Genomic DNA, 25,651 nt, shown 5'->3' with positions numbered 1-25,651 from the left:
CACTCGCAGGAGGCCTGCAAGTCATTAGAGAGAAAGTCATCGTCATCAGTTTTATATCCATCTGCCTTGATTAGTTGTTTTTTTTTAGATCGTCTTTAAGTTAATGTTCACTGACTTGAAGCTTTGGAAGTTCATGCAATATGTTTCCTTATCATGATGACTCATTGACTCATTTTGTTGTTTCATTCCCCCCCAAAAATCGACCTGCATTGTTGGAGCCAGAGTGACCAGCAGAAATTTGCATTTATGTAAAAAACAACAAACAAACAAACAAACAAACGGAACATTGATTTTCACTCTCTGATAAAATGCCTCCTCTTCCTCTTCTTCTTTACTCTGTCACACTGTGTGGTTGTACTGCCTTATTTCTGAGCCTGTGGCTGATCTCCGTGTCGCCTGCAGGGAGAAGAGCCTCAGCCGGGACCATCATGCCCTTTGCTCTGGCAGCTGGACAGGAAGTGCGTGTGTGAGCGTCCCCGCTTTGCCCTCCGCTGGGATGAACATGCCACTGCACCAGATCTCTGTCATCCCCCGCGATGTCACCTCGTCGCGGGTGTCGGGCGGCGGGAAAGCCAAGGACAAGGACAAGGACAAGCAGGTACGTGCGGGGCTGCGAAGTCGACGTACAGAAACTTGAAACAAGACCTCGTTAAGTCTGAAGCGGAACTGAGAACAACACGGTTTGGAGTTGGAGCTCTGGGTTTGCGTCAGGCAGTAGTTGTCACTGTGAGTTCAGCCTCTAAGATTCACTCACACTGGTGGTGTTGAGGCATCGTCAAGTAGATCACAAAGACAACTGCAGAGAGAATGTGGTTATTTTTGCAATACATTTTCACGGAAAGTTGCCCTGAATTCCATCCAACCTGCAAAATATTTTTAAAAAAATCAGTTTTTTTTTTTTAATATCTGCTTGAGGCCAGTTGACGGTGGGACACAGTTCAGGTAACCACCCTCTAGTGTAAAAGGCCCTGGAGAGCTTGGGAGCCTCGGAGTGACGGCTAAGGTCTCGTGTTTCTGTTTTGATTTCCGCTTTTCTGCGTCTCAAATCGCTCCTGACGACATTAAACAAACAAAGCCGGCGGCGTCACGTGACGCACCGGCCGTTTCACCGCATGAGAGGAGAGCGACTCGTAAACGAACTAGCCGCATTCGAAGGCAGAAACGCTTTTAGCGGCTCGCTGGAGTTAATGGTGAATTAATGGTTTCCATAGAGAGCTGGAGGAGGAAGTTGTATCCGAGCGAGGGGCCGTGCACTGTGGGAGGAAGGCCAGACGCCGTGTCAGGCCCTCACACTGCACTTTGTGTGTGTGTGTGTGTGTGTGTGTGTGTGTGTGTGTGTGTGTGTGTGTGTGTGTGTGTGTGTGTGTGTGTGTGTGTGTGTGTGTGTGTGTGTGTGTGTGTGCGCGCGCGCGCGCGCGTCTTGCTGCTGCGAGCCGATGTTTAATAATTTTCATAGTAGAGGGCTAAAAAAAATAAAAGAATAAAAAGAACCTTGTAAATGTGATGCCGCCTCGGGTCTCCTGGATTCATTTGCGGCGGAACAATGCAAATGCTATTCTTTTAATGCCAGCGGTGTCAGTCACAGCCGCGCTCACTCTGCATTACTTGTCGCTCGCGCACAAACAATTTCCGCGCTGCCGAGATCCGCTGCTTTTTCGGAGCTTTGGGGTTTATGTTATTTATTTATTTACTTGTTGTCTCGGTTTCGCTGTTGGACCCTGAAGATGCACTAAAATACAGATTCATTGTCGTTTGTTCTGTGACACCTGTTTCCAAACGTCGTAAAAATGAGATGTTGTTTGTTGTTGAAGTTTTTGGTGGTGGAGCGACAGCTTTCACATAAATTGGGGCTGCGTGTGTGTTTGTGTCTGCCAAAATGGAGGGAGGACTCGCGCAATCTGTCCTGGTTGGCGGCATTTGCACATCAGAAAGTCTTCCTGCTCAGGAAAATTCTCCCGGCTTTAGCAAATTAGGGCAAAAACCCGCGGTTGTCGCTCTTCAGGCTTGTCGGTTGCAATCGAGGGGCGTCTCAGCGTCTCTTGGAAAGACTCCCGTGTTCACGTGCTGCTCCTTGTTCTCCCTCGGTGAGTCTCCAGCCCGGCGCCGTCAAACACGGCGGGCGGTGAATGGCTCTCAGAGCTCAGCTGCTGCCTTTTTTTTTTCTTTTTTCTTTTTTTTTTCTTGTCTCGTTCAGTGCCGGAACAAAGCGAGGTGCTAAGACAATATGTGTGCCCTTTCTCCTCGGCCTCATTAGACGACAATAGAACCCAGACACTGAGTGCGTCGCTCGGCACAGGTGTTCTGAAGGGGCTGCACATGGCACCGGGTTTTATTCCTTGCTGCTGCACACAATTCGAGCGTAAAAACTATAAATATATATAGTGTCTGGATTGGTTCTTATGCAGAATTGACTCGCTGTTTCCTGGTCTTAGCTTGCTTTCAATCTGCTGCTTTACTCACGATATGCCATGGCAGAGGAGAAAAAAAAGTGCTTCCAAAATTGATTTTGTTTCCTTTTCCACAAGTTAGGAAAAGTTGTAGACTTGTGCATCTTGACTGGTTTTGTTCAATCTTTAGAGCCTTTGGTCTTTTATTTATTTATTCATTTATTTAATTGCTTAGGACAATGAACATCAATCGACATGTCAGCAAAAGCATTAATGTCAGTATGCCAGAGTTAGCATAAATGCTCATTTTAATCCGCTGTTAAAGCATGCAAAGATCTTCCAAACAGAATTAGTCCCAGTTTTGCACGTCGTGACCTTTAAAGGCAGCTCGTGATCTTAACGAGCTGGAAACTGTTTAGTTTTCTTTTCCGCTTTAAGGGCCGAAGCGGTTGTTGTCCTTCAGGAGAAAATGAAATCAGTTGAGCGCGACAAAAACAGGGAAGTAGTCCACGCTTGAAAGTTTCCTGCAGTAGCGGCAGTGGCGTGACAACCCGACGACGCTACCTCACCAACAGAAGGGCGAGTGGAAGCGTTGGAGGCGGCTCCTCAGCCGAGCCGTACGTGCGCGCGCATGACGTGACGGCTCATAGTTTGCACATCTGCGGACTTTTGGCAGAACTCTCAGGAGCAACTTCATTAATGAGGCCGACTTCACGGCGGCGGTTCTGATGACGCAGCCGACGGGGAACTTGGGCGGATGTTCGGGGGGAAATGGATTGTTTTGTTTTGATCGTGACAGTTCTTTTTATTTGTTTGGTCTGAAGGGGCCCCTCTCCTGTCCAGGCGTTCCCCCAGCTGCGCGTGTGAAATAAATCCAGTGGATTTGTGCGCGGCTCCGTCTGCCCGTCCGTCGGCTTATTGAGAATGTACGGTGGCCCCCAAGTGCCAAACGCGGCGGCGAAAACGCTAAAACAAGAGCAAATTGAAAGAAAAAGACCAAAGGGGCCAAACGGTAAACACAAAAAACCGTGAGTCACGTCACGTCTCAGCTCGCTCCTTCTGTCTGATCACTGCTGCCTGGGCCTCTGTGGGTTTGTTTTTTTTTTTTCCTCTTGTGTCACCCGGAGGTGCAAGTGGATAAACAGCAGCGGCTTCCGTCGTCCCCGAGGAGCCGGCAGCGGGGCAGCGGGGGAAAAATGAAGAGAGGAGGAGAAACGGGGAGCGTTTCCCCTGCATGCTGATCACCTCCAGGGGGGTGTGTGTGTGTGTGTGTGTGTGTGTGTGTGTGTGTGTGTGTGTGTGTGTGTGTGTGTGTGTGTGTGTGTGTGTGTGTGTGTGTGTGTGTGTGTGTGTGCGTGCGTGCGTGCGTGTGTGTGTGTGTTCAGGCACAGAGCAAAGGCCCATCTGCTCCCCTCTGACAGCACAACTGGTCTTTTTAGAACTTTCCTCTAGTTAAAATTCTAAATCAGTCAGCTGCTCCCTTTTAAAGAGCAGCACATTTAAGCGATGCCGCCTCACCCCCACCCCCCCGCCCCCATCCAAACACCCCCCAACCCCCACCCTCCCTGTGCAGTTCATTTGCCTTCTTGGAAATCCTCTTCGGGGGAAATGGCGCGCGGTGGATTCTCCGGGGTCGTGCACCAAAACTCAGTTTAAAAAAAATAAAAATCCCCCGTTGGTGCGGATAAATTGAGGTTTCGAGGTAGCAGAATAAGCAGAACAACATCAAAAAGCTTTAAATTCATTATTATTGTCATTATTACTGTTGTTATTATTTCAAGGGGGAAGAACAGAGGCAAAAGTTCCCCGACAGCCTCGGAAATAATACGCTCGGCTTCGTTTTACAGCCTGGGGCTCTTTGATAAGGCAACGCGGCGGATGGATTATGCATGAGTTGACAATACAGTATAAGCTGCTGCTGCTCGCTCCAGCAGGTACGGAGAGAGAGAGGGAGAGCGAGAGTGTGGCGCTCGTCCAGGAAGTGCATATTGAGCCGTCGTTTGTTTGTTTTGGTTGTTTCGTCGGACCACTTTAACCTCGTCTTGCAGTGTCACCCGCAGGTGTTTTTTTTACAGTAACGGCGGCTGAAGCTTTCGCTCTCACATTCACGCCTCCGCGCCGGCGCCCACGTACCCCCCGGCCGCTCGGATGTTATATTTAGCCGCTACGTCTCTTTGGCTGCTCGGCCGCCCACCGAGCGGCACGACGCTTGACACCAAGACCTCCGATGTCGCGTGTCGTCGCGTTTATTCGTCTTTTGCGCTTCGCTAAGCACCTGTCAGAGTGAAGATCGGACGAAACCCCCTGCCCCCGACTCTTCCCGCCGCTCGGTGGCCCGGTAGAAGCTCCCGCCCGCGCGCTGACGAGACGAAAAAGTTGAAACGGCCCCGGAGGCTGAACTGGCGCCGAACTCGTCTCCATCTTTAATAATTTAAGGAAACATTTCGAGATAATAAACCCCTCCGAAATGATGATGACGAAAAGGACAAAAACAAAAAGCCGGCTGGTCCAGTTTATCTGAAGAAATTCCCTCCCTCCCCAACAAAACACTGTTGGATTAAGTTCGCCAAACGCTTTTTTCACCAAACATCCCCTAAAATATGTTTGCGCCCCGAGGCTACGCAACCCTCTCCAAACATTTTGAATCTAAACTGTCCAAATCAGTCCCCTCCAGATTGCTGCGCCTCGGGGCTTGCGAATGAAAAAATGCTGTGATAATCACGCGGAAAGCCTTGAGCCGGGCAAAAAGCAGCCGTGAAATGCGGAATTATCGGCGGCGGGGAGTGTGTGCGTGTCTCGGTTAGCGTGGTTAACTTTAAGGTGTGTTCAGGAGCACAGAGGGACTCGCTGTCAATTTGTCTGTAAGAACCTGTAATTTGCACTAAACTCTGCTTTTTTTTTTTTGGTTTATTATACAGCTATTGAAATGCTAGCTTTCTTTCGGTGTTAAATGCATAGGAGCGCATGCGCCTCCTGGCAGGGCTTCCTGCGTTTGCGTGAGCCGAGCCCGAGTGCTCTCAGAGGAGCAGGAGCTGCAGGGAGACGATAACGCGGCGCCGGGTGGGATTTAAATGACTGATTTCTAATGGGATTTTTGATTAAAGTGTGAATGTTGCGTGTCAGCAACTTGACCTCCGTGTGGCACCTCTTGAGGACCGAAAACACATCGCAACCACTCCTCCGCTTAGGTTGAAGTGACAGACAACTGGGGGAAATGGAAAAATGTATATTTAATGTGGTTATTAGTCGTGTATTATTTTATTTCTATTCAACCGGTTCATGCCAGAGAACACATCATCTGAATACTTGTGATTTATTCATCTGACAAAAGAGATGGTAAAAGTGTAAATGGGAAGCAAATGTGGAGGAATTCCTCGTCTGTCAGTCTGACCAATCAAATGTGTTTGGCCAATTTTGGCCATTTTTCTTCTGCTTGAGGTTTCCTATTATCGCCACCTGATTGGCCCCTGGCTAGCTGCCCTGTAACAGTGTGTGAAACCGAACTTCCAGTCAGAAGTGAAGCAAAACAATGTTAACCAAGAAGAGCCATTGGTGGTGTTGTTATGTTTACGTTTGATGTAAAAATATAATCTAATTCCTAAAAGAAAAGCAGCAATAAAGGGATATTTTAAGTTGCGGATAGGCGAAATAAATACTTCCTGCATTCTTCTGCCTCCTCTGGGTGTTTGAGTCCAGCGAGCAGCCGCTTGCTCCTGGCTCTGCCGCGGCCAAATGAAAGCATATTGGCTACTTCATCGGTGGGAAAATGAAGACGGATTGAAAGCACTTATTTATGGAGTTTGTCGTGATTGAAGGATGCGACTGCTGTGCAAGGTTAATGTGCTGCGCGCGGGAAAAAAGAACAACAACCCGCGCCTGATAAGTAACTACTTGACTGGAACGGAGACAGCGAGCCAACCTGTCGCGTTTAACCCGCCTGAGACGTGTGTCGAACAGAATCTCGCAATTTCAAAAATGTTTTCCCTCGCTGCATCTCGTATGAATCAAATGAATGGACCCGCTGGCCAGGCAGCATGTATGTCGGCGCGCGCACACACACACACACACACACACACACACACACACACACACATGCTCTGTGCAGTTCCACTGGAGGGGCGTCTTCGTGAGGCCACTCGAGACTCAAGTGTTAAAAAGCCTAATTAAATATACAGGAGCCGACACGACTCCCAGCGCCTCCCTGCGCTCTTGTACTGAAGGACTTTGTTGGAGATTTACTTTGATTAGCCACCGTCGAGGCTCCTCGCCTCATTTTTCTCCCCCCACTCACCCCCCATCGATTGCGAGTTCTCAGATATGCAATTACACTCGACCACGAGAGGCTGGAGGAGGATCGGAAGCTGTGACGGGTTGCGGGGTCTCGTCTTTGTTGCTCTGCAACATACGTACAGTATATATATATATATATATATATATATATTCTGCGTGATACGCACTCGACTCACTTTCCTCCACCCGGCCCGGACCGAGATGTTCCGTGCGGGTGCCGCCTGCTAATTAACCTTTGACCCCTCCGGCACCTCCGACACCTCTCGCCCACCAGGCAGACGCGGCTTTGGGTGCGAGCGAGAAGCGCTCAGCGAGTACACACCGCGGCGCCTATACGCTATAAGCCGCTTTAGGGTGCTCACTGAGGGAGAATAAAAACACATTTTCACGCAATAATCTCACGATTTACATATTACGGAGGGGGGCTGGCGGATAGCATAATCCAGCCCATATAAAGCTTTTAACCTACTAACCTACAGAAATGGGTTCAGCCTGAAAGTGCACCTGAACTCGGAGACACCCACATAGAAGCAATGCCACTTTTTTTGGGGATTCATGTTAATTGAATGTTTTATAAAAAGTAGGATTCAAAAAAAAATCTTTTGAAACAGTCTATAATCTCTCTTTTTATGGATTTTATTGGTTATTATAAAGACATAAAACATGATGGCTATTTAGTTATAGTCATCTTCTCTTCCAACTTATTGCAGGTAGATCCCTTTAAATGTCCCACGCGGGGCCTCTCTGTTAATATTTGCATTATCAAAGTGGTTTTCAGCGCCGGTGCCGAGACGGGAGTGGAGGCGGAAGCGTGGACTCGCACACCGACCAGCTCAATGAAGCCGATACTCACGAAAGTTAAATTAAATCAGAGTGAAAAAAGAAAAAAAGTCCCTCTACATCTGCCTGCTGCTGCTGCTGCTGCTGCTGCTGCTGCTGCTGCTGCTGCTGCTGCTGCTCAGCCGCAGCCTTCAGCCTTGCTCCTGCTCACTGGAGGGTCCTCAGCGGGACGTCGGCAGACACCTTTTTTAATTGCCTGTTACATGTCGAGCGGCTTCCCTCGGCCTTTGCCGCTTGTTTGCGACCGGCCGGCATCAGCGGTTCGCAGGTGGGTTTTCCACCGCAGTTGGCTTTGGGCCGCTCTGCAGCCCGAGTGATTTGCGCTGCTCCTGTTGAGTCGCGCAGCCCATTTGTGTAATGATGGTGTGAACGGGCTGCCCCCACCTTTGCTCCAATGCAGTGGGCGGCTCTTGGTCCTGCGCTCAGTTTAAAAGAGAGAAGACGACGGCTCGTTTGTTTTGCCGAAAATCCTAAAATCCTGCAGGAACCTTTTCTTCTCGCCGCTGCCTCGTCCTCCTTTTTCATTCAACCCCCGTTGCGAGCGAGCGTGATCTGTCCTCCTCCAACCTCCCCTCCTACATCTCTCACCACCTCCTCTCGCTCCTCGCCCTCCATCATCCACTCACGCTGTTATCCAGAGGAAGATTAGTGCGGTTAATCTCTCCGTCTATGGATTCGCTATTGTGGCCATGCCGCGAACTCTCGTCTCCTTGCTGTCTGGAAGGCAGACGTGCAGAAGCTGCACGGCTGGTTGGATTACAGACTTTTCTTTTCTTTTTTTTCTTCTTTTTCTCAACTTATGTGAAGAAAGTACTTGAGCTGCCTTCATTGTCATTCCGCCACAGTGCAAGACCAGAGAAGATCTAATGTGCTTTTATGCGCCATAAAGCCGCTCTGAGGCACCCAACTGTTGATGATTCAGTGTCTGTTATCGTCTGAGGTTTTGGAGCAGTTCTTTTTTTTTTTTTTTTTTTGCTTTTTTTTTTTTGTAACATCTTTGGGCTGGATGAGCGACAAGAATGTGGATGTGTCCTATGATTAATAGTCGCCCGCTGAGGTTTTCACAAGCGCCATCAAACTAAATGAAGAGAGAAAACAGCGGCATTTTTCACCCCATAAATTCTGCACCTAATCCCCTCGACATAAACAAATGCGGGTGACATTAGCGAGACTTTCCGAAGCGGCTGCTTGCCAAGCGCTGCGAGGAGCGGCAGAATATCCCAGTTGTGTCGCAGTGTTTCTGTCACGGAAAATAATAAATTGGCGCCCAAGCGCTGCTCCACTTTACAAACATTACCGCGAGTGACCCGGCGGTGGAAACAGTCGCCACCCCAGGCTGTGACTTGGAGGATAAGCTGGCTGCCAGGACAGACAGACAGACAGACCGGCAGACTGCAGGGGATCCGATCTGGAAACCTTCTCTTTTTACGCATATCATTTCAATTTAGACGGACGTGATAATGATAATTGTGCTCTGATTAAATTGCTACACCGGAAAAATGTGACCGTACACTGCAAGAGGTGAACATGGCACGTACATTCATACAGCTCAAGTGCTGTTATGCTGTTAAGCTGATAATTCAGGAGCAGGTCGGCGTTCCACTGACAAACAAAGCTATCAGCATGCATGTAAATGAAATACAACAATTTCAGATCAGTAACAAACAACCAGAGAAAAGTTCAGTATCTTGATTTTATCAGTATTCTGATTAGTTTCTAAATAACAACAAATTAAAAAAAAAACTTTAAATGTATATGACAAAAAAAAACAAACAAAAAAAAAAGTTGCAGTCAATTTAGAATCAGTGAGTCACTCACTGACGGTGAGACCAGTCTGACCAGACGGCGATAAGAAGTCGGGAGGCAGCCAGGCAGCGCTCCTCACACACATAAATCATGCAGTGGGCTGCCAGATGTTGTTATTGTGCACAATTCAATATCCTGCAGTCTGTCTCCACCAAGTCCCTCCCTTTGCTTCTTATGAGGCTCGTTAGTCGAGCGCAACACATTCACAAGCTTTTTTTGTGCGGCATTCTAACAATCTGTGTCTGTAACCCGCCTGCCAACTCGACTCACCAGAGGTGAGAGAAGTCTTCTCAACTTTTCACATCGAGTGCATCCTTTTATGACATCACAAAGGGCGCTGATGCAGACTGAGGCCAGACCAGGTTGGCTGCAGCTCCTCCTTGTTCCTCTGTCACCTCCCTTATTTTGAAAGCTAAAAACAAAATGTCACTTTTAGCAGGAGGCTGCAAACGGAGGGCTAAATACGCTATTTTTCCGAAGATCCGCATTATGTGGGAAGGCTGTGGCGGTGAGGAGGGGGCGTTCGAGCGCAGCGATTCCAACCGCAACTGATTGTTATTGCAGCGTGAGTCTGTGTTAAAGGCCGTTGCTTGCTCGCCCGCCCGCCCATGTGTACGAACTCCAATAAGCAGCCTCGGAACAAGCTTCAGACCAGGGAGACGAGCTATAAACTCGATGGAGGGAGTAATAAGCCGCTCTCAACCCCTTGAACTTGTTTTTTTTGTTGCTGCGGGCCACGTCGAAGGGCCGCCGTCTCTGCTCCCTTAACGAGGTCCTCCGCCGCTCGCCGCCGACGCTGACGAACGAGGCCTCGCCGCCGACCCTCAACCCCCGTCGAGCGAGTGAGCGCTGCGTCCAGGTGAGTGAGTTAAAGGGCGAGGTGAGCGTGGAGCGCGAATGCGGGCGGCTGTAAACAACGCAGGGGGGAATGAAAGGGAGGGGAAGGGAAGGTGTGGGGAGCGTTGCCGTAGAAACAGAGCGGAGACGGAGGGAAGCGCCGTGTCGGCGGTGTGTAGACGCAGTCGGAGGCTCGCTTCCATATTTCTACCCCTGCACTCGCTCCTTTTTTTCCCTCCTCGAGTGGGTCGCGCGCCGCGTCGCCCCACTTCGCCACTTCTAAAGAAAAGCGTGTTGGGGTCAGCGGAGCGCTCGGAGGGGCGATGCCTCGCCCGCCGTCCGGACGCACGCAGGGATCAAGCGTGTTGCAAGAGCAGCCTGAACTGTGGTGGGGAGAAGAAGACGCCTGTGTGTTGTCACACGCAGGTGTCGTGTGCTGTTGTGGTCGCCGTCTGCAAACGCGCATCAGTGCGGCAACGGCAACCGGAAGCTGGAGGTTTCTCTACTTTCCGTGCCAGACTTTCAGTCAGGTCGTGTGAAAGCGCGGAGGCCCCGCCGCCTCCTTCATACCTCCGGGAGCTGCAGCCTGTTTTGAAACGACGAGACGCGATTTGAGGCGTTCCGGGGGCCGTTCAGCTGCTGCCTCGTGCGCTTGCATCTTTCTCTCTTTATTTATTTTATTTTTTTTAAAGATTCAGTTGTCACAAGAGGCACATTTCAAGGTGCATCACTTTAAAGGTCCTGGGTGTAAAATGTGGCTTCATTTATTATTTTCATATTGGTAAAAGCTTAACGTACAGCCCCATAAAAACAGCCGTAAGAGTGGATACTCACAGTATAATAACAAATGATTTGGTTTTCCTACCCTTAGAACAGTTCTTATATGTATTTCAGCAAATGGCTGGGAGAAGAGTCTTGCTCCCAGTTCACTGCAATCTTGTACCTGTATTTCTAAGGAAGCCCGGTGTGGACAATCCAGCCTGCCTGACTGCGCGTTTCATATTCAGGGTGCGTCCTCAAGTAAACCAACGAAGAATAAGGTCGGACGAGGTATCCAGGTTTGTGCTCGCAGGCCACCGTAGTTCACTAGCAAGCTCGGGAGAGGGAGGGTTTGGATCCTGAGAGGACTGAAGTGAAAGAGCGCTGCAATCTGAAATGTAACCACTTCCTGTTTCCTCTTGAAAATCTCCAAATATTACACACTTAGCCTTTAAAACATTGTTTTAAAATCCCAAAGTCTCAACTTTGTGATTGCCCTGCGGGGTTGCGTCAGCCGGTCTCATTACAGGTTTGCACAGAAAACAACCTGTTTTCAAAATATTAGTAAAGTGCATCTGTGAAATGACGATCGCGTTGTTGGACAAAAAAAAAGCTAAATCCTTGAACACCCACCGCCAGGTGGGTGTTTTAGAAGTTTATTGCCACTGTATCTCCTGCTCTCACTGTCGCCGTTGTTATCAAAGGCAGCGCAGACACTATGGGAGCTATGCTGGAAAGTGATGTAATGCAGCCAGGACCTTGTGTGGCGCCAGTTACATCATGACATAAGCAGCCACTTCAGAATGCTAAACACACAGTGTGGCCTGTGATGGAGGAGGAAAAAAAGAAAGTTTCTGCTGGAGTTTTGCAGCAAGACTTGAAAAATGACATGACACGCCATCATCTCCTCATGTGGGTGTAAAACCCTTTTTTTATGTTATATGTGAGAGCATTTTTTTTTTTTTAAATCTGCATTTCTATTTGCAGGTTTTTCTCTGAGTAATTTACATTTTTGAGGTCGGTGGAGAAAAAACACCTCCACTGAAAGTCTGTCGATGGCTAATGCAGAGTGTGCTGTGTGTGTGTGTGTAATCCAACCTGGACACACACACACACCCGGGGAAACAAAACCCTTCTACAGGGCTGAAAGCCGAGGCTTCCACGGTACGACAGGCAGTTGCGTGCCCAAAGAGGGGACGAGGAGAATGGCGAGGGTCTATTAGTGGCTGATTGAGGACCATGTGATACGCCGCTCCCATTGACCACTCCGAGCACTTTACATGAATACAAAACGTATGTAGCCGCCGCCGCCGCCGATCTCCCAGGGAGCTGAATTACAGCTCTCAGCAAACAACCCAAAATTGCGGCTGCAGAAAAAGAGGCTCTGGCGGAGAGACTGTTACAGAGGGGCTTTTATCAACAGCTCGTCTTTTTTTTTTTTCTGTCATTTGCTGGTTTGTTGGCTCGGCCCCTTGTAATTATAACTCCTAAGTGGATGCTTGTTCCTCTGAAAACTTACAGTGCAACTAAGCTAATTGGAAACAGTTAATTAACGGGGAGTGAATTAGTGCGATACGCTGATAATCCGTTTTTGGCGTGTGTTTTTTTGTAGTTATCTTCACTTGACACACAGTCTGAGTATTAAAAGCCATCACTGTGTGTGGTGTTGTCGACTTCAGCACCCACCAGTGACTCACACCTGACACAAGGAGTTTGCAGGGTCAGCACACAGCTGTACACTTCAAGGAAATGGCAGCTGAAATTGCTTCTTTTTTGGCCATTTTTTTTTTTAAATACCCTGAGTAGGACGAAAATGAATGAGGCGTAAAGAGCGACAAGAGGGGAGGGGGTGGGGGGGGGGGGGGGGGGGAGCGAGAGAGCGAGAGAGAGAGAGAAGTGTTCTGAAAGCCTTAAAGGTTCCATCAGGGAGGCATCCACCATCTGCTCCCTCTGCGAGAACAATTGTGTTTTTGTCCAAAGCTGCGGGGCAGGTGTGTGTCGATAGGAAGCTCGGGCTGCGCAGATAATAGATACTTCAAGACAAGTAACAGCGAGAAGGTTGTGTTTATACAGGATGCAGGTTGTTGGTTTTTATTAGTTTATTTATTTGTATTTGGGCTATGGGTGGATGGATAGATGGATGGATGGAAGGATGGATGGATGATGTTGATAGATCAGGGAGTTGCAAACTTTTTGACTCGTCAGCCGCAATGGGTTCTAAAGTTTGACAGGTGGGCCGGACCTGGAGCAGATGGATGGAGTGTTTTGGTGGCCCACCTCATGGGATGTGTATCAAACTTGTGCTTCAATGTCTGTTGAAAATGAACAAAATCATTACAACAAAATATGTCTTTGAAGCCCCATTATATTTAGCTCTTTATTTAAATAACACTTAAAACTCTGCAAGAAATGGATGAAATACAGCTATTTTATGACTTACTTAATATGATTTCTTCAAGTTCAGCGGGCTGAATTTAAAAGCTTAATAGGCTGCATATGGCCCCCAGACAGTAGTTTGCCCATGCCTGTGATAGATGATAGAGGATGTGGATAAAGGAAGGGTAATGATTGAGGGACATTTTACATTTTATTTTGGTAATAAGTCAAAGACAGCCTATGAAACCTGCCAAAAAACATCCAACACACACCCTGGAGTGCTGCTGTTTCCCGGCAATGGGCCGATGATTTTTCTTTTTTGTCTGTTTCTTTTCAGAAGCAAATTTGCTCGTTACAAGCTAGATGTAAACTGTTGCCGATCTTATCCGACAGATATTGGACTGCGGGCTTCAGAAGCAAGATGTGGATGGAGGGGAAGGCTTGAGAGGAGGGAGATGTGAGGAGGATGAAATAGCAGAAGCAGGAGAAGAGAGAAAAACCCTCCAGTGTGTGGGGTCAGCTGGCGGCGATGACATATTCTACCTCATGCTTATCACTTCACAGACCTTCACAGTGCAAAATGCAGTGTGCTGCTCCGGGCTCGCCTCCTGCCATCTCTCTGTCCGCTTCGCCCCGTCTCACCAGGGGTGAAGTGGATCATGAGAGGGTGAGGGAGAGATTGGACAAAAAAAGAAAAAGCCTCGGCTCCACGCCCTGCCCTTATTTATGTTCGCAGTGTGTGATGGAGGGAAAACAACTCTTGAACAGGTTTGGGAGGTGGGGGGGTGGGGTGGTTTTAAAGCAGTTATTTTGTTTGCTTATTTTTACGCCGCCGTAGACCACTCATCAGTCTGGTTGTCACAAAGGATTGACGTCAGACAAGTTACGCTCCGGCTCTGCACAGCTGTCACGTAGCGGGAGTGAATCCCGATCAGCTTGGGACGATTAGCAGTGAGCACGTCGGCGTGGAAAAGAAGTCACTGTCACGGTGAGATTTTGCAGCTGACGCCTGGGTTGTGCTGCAGGTGCTGGGAACGGTGGTTTGCAGTCAGGTTCTGCAAAATTGACTTCTCTGACAGTAGCTTAACAACAGTTTCTACATCACGCACTCCCCAGAAAGCCCACGGTGATGTCATAAAGGGTGCTGACACCCACGCTCCCAGGTCAATGGAAGCCACTGCAGCCATGAACAAAGCATTTTTTTTTTCACAAGGCTGTAAACGGAGGGCTAAATATGCTGTTTCTTGTGATTTTTTTAATTATTTATGATAGGAAGCTCCTTGAGATTAGAACTAATGATCTGAAAATGGGTATAGCATGGGACTTGTAAGTGAATGTTGACAGCCACATTTCTGTGGAGACCGACCTGGAATAGCAGCCGTCTATGAAACACAGCACAGTTTATTTCTAGACGCAGCCGAACAGTTGACTCGCCTCCGGCAGCCTCCCCGTTATGTTGAGATCTGAGCGGCTCCAAGACCAGCGAACTGCAGGCTAACACTGCTGCTAACTTTGGCTCAGCCCTCTCGCAATTCTGCCTCCCTTCCAAAACAAACAGGCTTGGCAAGGGAAGACGCTTCTTAGGAGCAAAAAAAAAAAAAAAAAAAAGCAAGTCGATCTGAAATCTGTGACTATCACAGTGATTTTTTTCAGTTAAATTGAAATCACCAGAATTAGTAAATGCAACCGTCAGAATTAATCGTCCTCCCCGGGGTGCTTTCAATTAGCTTTGTGTTGTTTTCTTTGAGTGCGTGTGCGACGCCGTGCCAGCAGGGGGCAGTAGAGCAGACGGTGTGTTTGATGTTGGAAAAGCGCTCTGTGCCAGAACCAGGAACTGGCTGACAACACTTATTTAATCCCGCGTGTCATCTCGGGTGAAATCACATCCAACTTTGCCTCTGAGACACTTTGAAAGGTTCGTTATCTCTGCTGCGCCTCAAGAGAGTTTTTGTCCTAAATGCGCCACGTTCCCTCCAACTTTTTATTTTTTATTTTTTTAAAGTTCAATCCGGCTCGAATATATATTTTTATCCTCCCGAGCAATTAGGGCATTTAAATTCAAACATTCCGGCTCTCTGGGTTTTTCCCTCCTCCCCTGCAGAAATCTTGAGCTTTTTTGGGGGGGGATTTCGGTGTTTCCAGGCGTTCAAAATGCAAATGTCCCGGCTCGTCGAATTGGAGGCGTGAGGCATAAAGATGAACAGCCTTTAAATGCAAATCAGCGCCGCCACTGTGGACTGTGTTTATCGGGGAGCCAACGGCGGGAGGGCTTAAAAAAAATAAATAAATAAATGGCGTGCTGAGTGGGTGGGCGCGAGCGGCAGACAACAGAGGCTGCAATCATCCATCCATCATCGCTGCATCAGGCGGCAGATAAAGGTTCCTCGCCTCTGGTACCGGCTTGTAGAGGCTTCTGGTCGCGCGCCAACCCCCGTACGGACGGCGTCAAAGACTTTATCAAGGTCTGCCTGCCTCCTTTCTCCGGGGATGCGGCCCGTCTGGCCCATTCAGGGGGATTACTGGTGCTCCCTCCTCTGCGTGAGGAGACGGGCCGGTGGCAGACGGGGGGTCAGAGGTGCAGCAGTTGAGCGCGGCGTCCCCGCGGTATTGTTAAGCCCCGGGTGAAAAACTTTCCGCGGAGGTTATCTCGACCCTGGGAGGGGGGGCCTCGCCTCGGAATGATGGGGTTTACATGCAGCAGGCGTAGCTCTATGAGCAGGCGGGCTGCGGGAAGGCTGCACCTGCGGTGGAAGGATGCTACACTTCATTCACCGTCACGCATCAAGCATCTTTTTTATTCATTTTTTTTCATTCCTCTCAAGCCGAACCTGCAGGTCTGCGGACGGACGCGGACTCCTTTGCCTGCGGGGTCGGCGACGGCGCCGCCATCTGTTAGCCGGCAGGCGATGACTGATGATGTCATAGCCCAGGGGTGGGCAAACCTTCTGACTGGTGCAGCACAGTGGGTTCTGAAATTTGACAGAGAGGGGCCGGAGCAGGGGCAGATTGGATGGAGTGTCTTGGTGACCCGCCTCATAGGAGGAAACATAGACATAGAAAACATGTGATTTAATGTCAATTGAAAATGAACAAAAGCAAAGTTACAAAAAAAAATGCCTTTGAAGCCTCATGGTATTTAGCTCTTTATTGAAGTGACTCTTAAAACGCTGAGGCAGTGGACGAAATACAGCTATTTTATGACTTACTTCCTGTTAGGCCGCATTGAAAAGCTATAACGGGCCGCAGTTTGTCCATGCCTGTCGTAGCCGGTGTCCAAACGGGTGAGAGCCGGCCTTGCGATTCCTCCTGAGGTCAATCTAGCAGGAGGAAGATTTTGGCAGAGATGAAAGGTCTGAAAGACGGCGGAAGAGAAGCTCGGCAGCGTGTAAGCCGGTGAATAAAGAGTCCAGCGAGGGCTCCTTCAAAGGCTGGAGTTTGAAAAAAAAAAAACAACAAAACACGCAGACCTTGAAATGTGTTTTTTGCTGGCGTATAATTGGATGGGACACGATCTCAATCTTAACTCCGCTCATCAGGCCGCTGCATTGATAGCAGGCGGCGGTGAGGCTGGACTCGGCCGCCTCATTGATTTTTTTTTTTTTTTTTTTTTTTTTTACTTCAAAGGATGCAGTCAACAACTGTAATTACCTCACCGCCTGACTGGCAGCAGTTGCAGTCGTTCCGTTTAAATAAAATTAGCCTTTTTTCTTTGTCGGGAGTGCCGTTGTTCTTCTCCTTCCTCTGAAGTTGGACTCGGTTCCGCTAATTGTCAGACGCTGCAGACCTCAGGTCAGCTGGGGGCGCCAGCCAAATAGCACAGCGAGCCTCGGAGTCCGGGCCCTGCGCCGTCGGCATCTCAATTGAGCACACACACACTCGCACACAGACACACACAGGCCGCGGTGCATACCGCAAAGGTTTAATTAGGCAAGGGGAAGGTTTCTGTCCGACTTAGTTGCACCTGGATTCTGTCTGTGTTCGGCGTCCGTGTCTGTTTTTTCCGAGTTTCTCCGCGGCTGACCTGCGCCGCTCCCGCTGTGCGCCGCCAGATGCTTATCTCATTTAGAAGGTTATCCCTCGTCTGACGCGGAGAAGACGGCGGCGGCGCTACGACTACAGCGGGTTCGTTTGCCAAATAACAGGATTTATTTTTGGCTCACCACCTGGCAGAGATCATTCATTTATTTATTTTTTTAAGATGTGTTACCACCTGCTGATGTTTTTTCCCCACTTTATTTTTTTTCCGTTTCATTTTCCTCTTAGAACATTTACCTTCCAGCGTGAACGTAACCGTAAACTTCTGCGGAATCGTGGCTGAGGAGAGCAGGCAAACGTGTCGACAGGTTCTGTTTTTTTTTTTGTTTTTTTTCAGTTCACTCGGATGAGACGGGATTCGGGAGGGTCTCGTCGCACAAGCTTAGGTTCTATTACTGCGGAACGTGGTGACATATGTAGGGAATTTTAACTTGAGCAGGGCGGGTCTGCCTGCACCGGGGCAGCCAAACCGACGTCGACAAACTGCGGCCCATTAAACTCGAATCGTTGTTGAGCTGCAACTCGGCCAAGCAACAACACAAACTTGAGTGTTGCAGAGTTGAGGATCAGTCAACCAGGAGCCAGAGTTGCATAAATAAAGCCTCCTGAGGCGAGTTTGGCCAAACGGCCAGCACACACACACACACACAGCGACTCACTCGACAATTGGACGCCGGTGAAGCTTCTTTTTCTGCCTTCAGCATCCTGCAATTTTTATTATTACATTCAAAGTAACACATCAAATAAAAAAAACCCGCAGCCTGAAATCATTTCTGGTGCAGATCTGTGAATTTCCCAAGTGCTTAGCGAAAGGCTGCAGGATTTATCTTGTTGTTTAATAAAAAAAAAAAGCACCCGAGGCCAAAATGAAATGTCAGCCTTTCAAAACGTCTCTTTGAGATTTTCACTCTATCGGCGCCCGTGCGACCGCCGCACCTACCGCGCATATCTGCTCGCGCTCGAGCGGAGGAGCGTCACCAAACAGATTTCGTATCTTCCCCCTCCGTCGGATAAACGTGCTTCTCTCCACCGAATCTGGCTCCTTTATTTCTTTTCTTCACTTTCCGAGCAGACGCATGCGACAGTACATGCAGTGTCGCTCCGCCGCTGTGACGGCGTGACCTCGTCTGTCACCGTGATACCGGAGCACAGCTTGTTCCGCTGTGTGCGCCAGCGGTGAGTCAGCCGCGCACAGCCGCGCTCCGCTCCCGTACCAAACCAGGGGAAATGCGAAAAAAAAGCCCCGTGAGGAGCTCGCCGACCGACGGAAAAACACATGGACGACACCGCACTCTTATTTTAGCAAACAGATTGGCCGGCGCTCCGACTGAATAAATTACGCGGGGCCCCGATGCAGAAGCGGCAGCAGGCAGCGACTCGAGGCCAAATGAACAGATGAGGGATGTAAATTCCTTTAGAGCGTCTTTGCAGGGACTGTAAATAAAGCTAATTTATAGGTTGCAATGAGTGGAGCAATTAAGACCTAAAACACTACAACAGCTGTTAATTCACAGCGTCCTCATCATTTTTTTTTTCCCCCAATAAATTAAAACAAAAACCAAAAAAAAAAAAAAAGCCAAAACCGACTCGCGCTGAAGACTGTTGCTGACTCAACCTCGTTTCAGCTTCGGTGAATTCCACGAGCGAGAACGCAAGAACATCTGTTTTCGGGCTGATAAACAGCATTCTCATCCTCTGAGTTGATTTGTCTATATTTAGCTCTAAAAAGAAAAGAAATTTGGAGCAAGGACACCACATGTCCCCAGTCGTCGTCCCGTATCAAGGAGGTTCTTTTCACACGGCGCCAAAACACAAGTTCCCTCGCGGCATTTCTCCAACTTCACGGCAAAGTGTTGCAAGCGCGCGTGTCTTATTTATGATATGAAAAAAAAGAACCTTGCACTGCATTGCTCAGGGGTATGGAAATGAAGCAACGCATGAGAGTGCAGCAGATACGGATCCTGCAGGTGTTTTACACACCATCAAACAGGGAGGGGGAACAAAGCTCAAGATGGATAGATGGATAAATAGATATAGATGTAGACGTGTATATATTTATATATATATATCCATATGTGCGTTTGTGTGTGTGTATATATATGTGAGAAACGTGCAGCGGACGCAGAAGCTGTGGCGTCGTACTTATCAGTATGCGTGGGGGGAACGAGACGCCAGCACAGCTCAATTTCATGCTCGGTGGGGTCCCTGACACATTTCTCCCTCACAAAACAAACTATTTGAGTTTTGCCTTTCCTCTCCGTCTCTCCTTGTCCTCCCTTCAAAGCTTTTTTTTTTTTTGCTCCTCGAAAAGTGTTTTTTTTTTTTTCTTTTTTTTTTGTATTCATGCTTCCGTCAAACTTTCCAGAATCTCCGTGGAGATTATTACTTTCTGACAGGCCGCAGTGATCATTTCCGCCACACACGGCAATAAACTGCAAGAAAAAACAGACTTTCATCCAAGGAGCTGAATTGTAGCACCTCACAGCTACTAGCTAGCGCTGCAGCTACCAGCCTGTGGCTGAGCAGCTGCTGCTGCTGCTGCTCCTGCTTGCAAAAATGTAAAAATCTCTTTGTTGTGTTAACTGGCCAAAACCCCCCCCCCCCCTGAGCCGAGCTGCTGGACCTGCTGTGAGCCTGTATTTAGAGCTCAAATCCATTTAAGTCAGTGTTAGCAAGAAAACTACAGAGCTACTCAGCTCATTATCCCATATAATGAACCTGATCTGTCCTCGGTGCGGGAGCGGAGCAGCGTTCCTGCAGCCTCTCCGCGGCCTTCGCCGAAGCTCAACATGTTTAGAATGAATTCTGATGCAGGATGAACTCTGTTGACTCTTTCTGACTGTGTGTCTCCAGCTTCTGAATGAACCCCCCAGGAAAAGGCCTTGTCGCCTGCTAGCATCACATCGCATCGCTCTAGCAAGACACAGTTATTGTAGTTGGTCTATTTGTGATGTCACAAAGAGCATAGATACCTCTACCAGGCTGTTGACTGACAACCGTGTGTGTGTGTGTGTGTGTGTGTGTGTGTGTGTGTGTGTGTGTGTGTGTGTGTGTGTGTGTGTGTGTGTTCTCCATTTTTTGAAACCGTCTTGTTTTTATCCCCTTGCAAAAAGGTGGAAGCTACAACAAAGCATCACTTTTATCAGATGTGTTGCAAACAGAGGGCTAAATACCCTTAAAAAAATACAATAGAAGAGCCAATGAGAGCAACAGCTGTGATAACTGACACACTAGCTGTCAGGTGCCCATCCTGCTTTAGCCTCACGATTGTGCTTCCTCCGGTTAAAATCTGCACGCTGCTCCATCGCTCTCACTCGAAAAGTGTTTTCTTCGCTGTTTGTTTTGTAGTTTGTAACCGGCTGCGACTGTGTCCTTGGGTATAGCTGATAGGAAGTGTCTCACAGATTACCTGCCACCCCCACTGGCAACCCTCCCCACCCCCCCGCGGCCCCCCTCCGTGCCTGCAGGGGATTGGTGGAGTCGGCAGTAACGGCCTCTGTGGTTGGTGGAGAGCGATTATGCATCGTAAACCAGTTTGGTGGCAGCCTGTGTCACACTCAGATGCAAGAGTGTGTGTGTGTTTGTGTGTGTCAGGCTTAGCATGTGTTGGGTGTGTGTGTGTGGAGCGGGGGGTGCAGTGCTTTTAAGATTAAGCCCAGTGTGCAGAGCAGACACTGTCTATTTAAAGGACGCCGCCTCCCTCTCATGAATCATTAACCAGTGCGCTGGCCCCTCCCCCACATCTCTCACAGAGATCAGCTGGTGGAAGTGGCTGCGCAGCCAATAGGATTACAGCACCGGATTGACTCACTCTCTCCCCCTTCTCTGTGCATGTGTGTGTGTGTGTGTGTGTGTGTGTTCATGTGAGGGCGAGCGAGCCCGGACAACAAGCAGCGGCAGCAGAGGCGGCGACAGCGACAGCAGCAGCAGCAGCAGCAGCGGCAGCTCATGATGCTTGTGTGTGTGTCTGTGTGCCAGTGTGCGTGTTTGTGTGTGAGTAAAATGTAGGGCAGCCGCTCGCGCTCCCTCCCTCTGCCATCGACTCTCTTCCCATCCTTCCCTCCGCCTGCCTTTGTTTCCGCGCTGCGCCGCCACAGCCGCAGTGGACGCCGCCTGCCGCCCGCCGCTGCCGCCCGCCACTCGCCGCCTCTAGGATTTACACCCGGCCATGTAACCTCCCCGAGAGAAACCTTCATCTGTCGGGAGGGTGTGTGTGTGCGCGTGTGAGCTCGCGCCTGTGTACGCGAGTGAGTGAGCGAGCGAGTGAGCGAGCGAGTGACAGCTGAGGCGGCATCACCCTCCAGAGATGAATTCCTGCTGGAAGATGAAGATCCAGGTGAGGCACTGCTCTTGTTGCTAACCCCGCTGATGCTGGCGCTCGCCTCCATGTTGTTTGCGCGAGGGCTGCCGCTGCTGTTGTCGTTATTGTCGCCGTTGCTGCATTCTGTGCCTCTGAGGAGGAACCCGTGGTTCCGCTTCGTGGTTTCCACTCTGTGGTCGTCACTGCGAGGCCTGGCGACGAACAGCTGGGCCAGGCGGTTTTGTCTTCCTGTTGTGCGATTAAAAAAAAAACAAAAAACGCCAGAGCAGGTTCTGCCCGATGTGCGTGTAGGTGGTGGCGGGGGCGGCGGCGGGGGGGGGGGGGGGGGGGATGTGGCCGGCGGTGGCGGGGTGGGGGGTGGGGGCTGGTCACCTGCGCACAATTCTGAACTCAAGCTACCGCGTTTGCATGCAAGGCGGGCACCGCTGGCCTGCTGGCCGGCTCACTCGGTGCAGGTCAGAGGACAATCTGTCACCTCTCTGGTGTGAAAGCTTGACCCACTTTCTCCCCTCCCAAACCCCCCCGACCCCCCTGTTCCTAACCCACCCCACGTCGCCCCCTGCCCTTTGTTCGGGGCAAGCGGAGGCTTGTGCAGGGAACACTGTGCATCATGCGGCCTGAACTCCAGCATCCCCATGTGCATCCATATATTGATTGTTTTTTTCCACAGTGTGCATATGTTGTTGTTGTTGCCCCCGCTGCCCCCCGCCGGCCCCCTCCCCCTCCCCCGCAACTTAAATAACCTTTCCTTTGTGCGACCGTCCTCGGGCTGTCATCGCAACAATTTGACGTTGTCTTTCTTTGCCCATCACGAGGTTTTGTTGTTGTTGTTGTTGTTGTTGTTGTTGACAGACGCGCTGTCGTCATCTCCTCCAGTGACGGTGATGGCGCCTCCTCCTCCCCCTACCCCTCCTCCTCCTCCTCCGCCTCTTCATCCACCTCATGCTGCTGATGCTGCTGCTACTGTTGTTGTTGTTGTTGTTGTTCTGCTAATATGAAACGTCACCAACGGGCAGCGCAGACGTCTGATGTAAATACACTCTGCCGACCCCGCGCACCCTTCCTCGGCCCGCGCGGCTTAGCGTGTGTCACATCGCCAAGCCGCGCGGGCCGAGCTCGGCTTTGTGTCACATCTGGATGCCGACGGGGAGGGGCGGTGGGTGGGCGGGTGGGTGGGGGAGGTCGGTGGGAGGATTAATGCAGTCACATGTCACGGCAGTGCATAAAACCTGTCAGGGGAAGGCAGGCGGGGTTGGGCGGGAGGGGGTGGGCAACGATGAAGGCTGTTTGTTAGCATCTCATCCTGACATGCTAACATGCCTACCGTGAAGCATCTGTGCCGCCTTGTTGAAAATGATGAGTGTTTTCAAATGATTTTCTGTCAGGCAAAAAAAGAAGCAAAGCAGGAGAAAAAGTGTTTGCGAAGTTCCCTCGGTTTAGGAAATGCCTGTTTTCCCCAGGGGGAGCCGCTGCAAAGTGCTGCTGGCCATGAAGAAATGTCACTCCATTTATTTGTTTATTTATTTAGTTATTTGGAGCATCTCTGTGTTTTCAAGGGGGCTTCCATTCCAGAGATTAAAAGGCGACAGTAGGGGGCGGCGGTGGGGGGGTCAGAGAGTTGACTCTCTAATGACGCCGCTGATGCGGCCTGCGTTCGTTCGCACGAGGCGTAAGTAACGGCTCACGTCTAGCAGAAGAGTCTCTGACCTCGAGCTGCGGCTAATGAGCAAATGTGTCTTCAGAGTCACATGCACAAAAAAAACGCATATCAGAAGCTCTTCGGATGCTCTGTTCTCTCTCTCTCTCTCTGACTCTCTCTCTCTGTCTCTCTCTCTGTCTCTCTCTGCAAATGATTCCTTCATCATCCGTCTCGGCGGGACAGCGACCTTCGCCTGATCCCCCGGCCGTGCGTCCCTCTCATCGCGGTGGAGAGCGACGCTCTGGTTGGTGCCGCTGCGTTATCTCGTTACACAACTCTCCCGCTCCATATGGTCCCGCCGCAGACGGCGGCCACGGCCATCGTCTCTCCTCACAAGCTTCCTGTTTGGACGCGCTGATGTGATTCTGGCCAGAGATGAAGAAAGACAAGGGGCAGATTGCAGGGGAGGAGGTGTTGAGGGAGTCTGGGGGCGGAGTTCACATCCTGCAGAGCGCTGCGAGTGCCAACAGGCGAGCATGTACGCACACTGTGTTGAGTGCAAACACTGTACACTGGTACAACAAGCATGCACCCACATAACCAGCATGCATAAGAGGTGGATATTTCTTTTACAGCAAATCTGCTCTTCCCTTTTGTACTGTTGCACAATTGGCCGATGCCGCGAGAATTGCAGAAATTACTAAGAAAGAAGAAGATGAAATATTTTAATGTCCCTGTTCTGCAAAATTCAGTTATACTTTGTGTTTCCTGCCTGTCAGTGAATTCCACGTAAAGAAGAGTCCATCTTTTGCCCTTACTTACCTTTTAAAGCTTCAGTTTGCAGACACCGTGTGCAAAAACATACGGGGTTTGGAGGGCGGCCCTTTGTGACATCACAAAGGGCCTAGTACTGTGCCTCTCCCAGGTCTAGACTACAATTTAGGCCATGTGTTTGTTGCATCCATGGAGTTTTTTTTTTCATATTTATTCCCTTTCAAACACATGGAAGGAACAACAGAGCGTCGGCTTTAGCGGGAAGCTAACACCCGGCGCATTCGCAGGACGGCTGCAAACACGGTGCTAAAAATGCAGTTTGCTTGTAATCTGATGAGTTTATGGGACACAGTCTTGCTGCTCCCCTGGAGTCTGGGAGGAAAGATCAACCTCTGACAATAACATGACTGTTCCGCAGGGCCCTTTAACATCCCTTCCATTAATTTAAGGTCAGCCTGTGCTGCGCCTGGCTTCCCCTCTCTGGCTCCGCCCTCCCGTCTCGCTTGTGTTTTCTCTCCAAGCGACATTGCGGGTGAACGGAAACCACCAAGGAGACAGCTTCCTGTCCTGACGAGACCCCCGCTGCAGGTCGTTTGATACTCGGTTCCCCCGCCCACCCAGGAGGCAGCCAGCCTGTGCAGTGTTTACTCCTTTTTGTCTCGGATCTGTCTGCGCTCTTTCGTTTTGCAGGAAAAAAAAAAAAAAAGAAGAAATTACCTTTTTTGCAAATTTGTTTTTTTTTTGTTATTGAATTCAACCTTTCGCTCACAACATAGTTACCGCGGCGGCGCCCCTGAGATTAGGGTTCCGTTTGTTTATTTGAGAGGGAGATTTCTCAGGGGGACGTCTGCGATCTCGGTCAGGAGGGGAACTTGTGAATTGGCTTGTTTACAGCAAGTCGTGCATCAGAAACAGGTCGGCCTCGTTTCAGGAGCCGCTCTCGGCTGCAGCGTCGGGACGCAGCTTAAAACGCTGCCAGGGGAAGCAGCTGTAGGGATAAATCCTCCGCTTCCTCCAGACTTTCACCCTGTCACCTGCCCCACTGTCTTTATGGCTCGTACGGGAATGTTATGCGCCTACATGGTTAATATGTGATGTATTAGACTGCTTACGTCACCTGGAGCCTGATACGGTGCTGACATGTCCTGAAGAGATTTTATACAGTGCTGTGACTGGTCCTAACGTGAAGTGGCGTGCACGTGATAGGTTTTAGTGCCAACTTGAGTCAGACGGTGAACCAACATCCCATGCCTGGCAGTTTTATGGGCGGGGGTTTTGGTAGAGGATGAACAGAGAGTGTTTTTTAATAAGAGTGATAACTGGCCACATCCTGGCGAACAGATGGGACGCTCTTCTGAGAAGCGACTTTGGTTATGAAAATGGGGAACCTGCGCGTGTGTGTGTGTGTGTGTGTGTGTGTGTGTGTGTGTGTGTGTGTGTGTGTGTGTGTGTGTGTGTGTGTGTGTGTGTGTGTGTGTGTGTGTGTGTGTGTGTGTGTGTGTGTGTGTGCGCACGCGTGTTAATGTATGCAACATGCAGAAATGCACACCTTTTCAAATGACGCGCAGCAAACAAATGAAACTGCCA

At 49.7% G+C, this 25,651-nt stretch overlaps 1 protein-coding gene across 9 annotated transcripts in view; it reads left to right on the top strand.

The window, feature by feature from the left end:
- The window catches only part of marchf8 (membrane-associated ring finger (C3HC4) 8), a 66,691-nt gene that overhangs the window by 13,497 nt on the left and 27,543 nt on the right, over positions 1–25,651 (top strand). For 7 of the 9 annotated variants that reach the window (XM_076018534.1, XM_076018536.1, XM_076018533.1 and 4 more), the window contains one exon: positions 403–598. In XM_076018534.1, the coding sequence (XP_075874649.1) occupies positions 497–598 (102 nt within the window). In that variant the 5' untranslated portion in view covers positions 403–496. Of the gene's footprint in view, positions 1–402; positions 599–21,639; positions 21,667–25,651 lie in introns of those variants that run through there. The other 2 variants (XM_076018531.1, XM_076018540.1) reach the window with 2 other exon arrangements.

Source organism: Nelusetta ayraudi, unplaced genomic scaffold (assembly GCF_046127955.1).
Source record: "Nelusetta ayraudi isolate G7.1 ecotype Tasmania unplaced genomic scaffold, CSIRO-AGI_Nayr_v1 ptg000008l, whole genome shotgun sequence".
NCBI lineage: Eukaryota > Metazoa > Chordata > Actinopteri > Tetraodontiformes > Monacanthidae > Nelusetta > Nelusetta ayraudi.
Note: the sequence above shows the minus strand (reverse complement) of the source record. Positions and strands in the feature narration are given on the sequence as shown.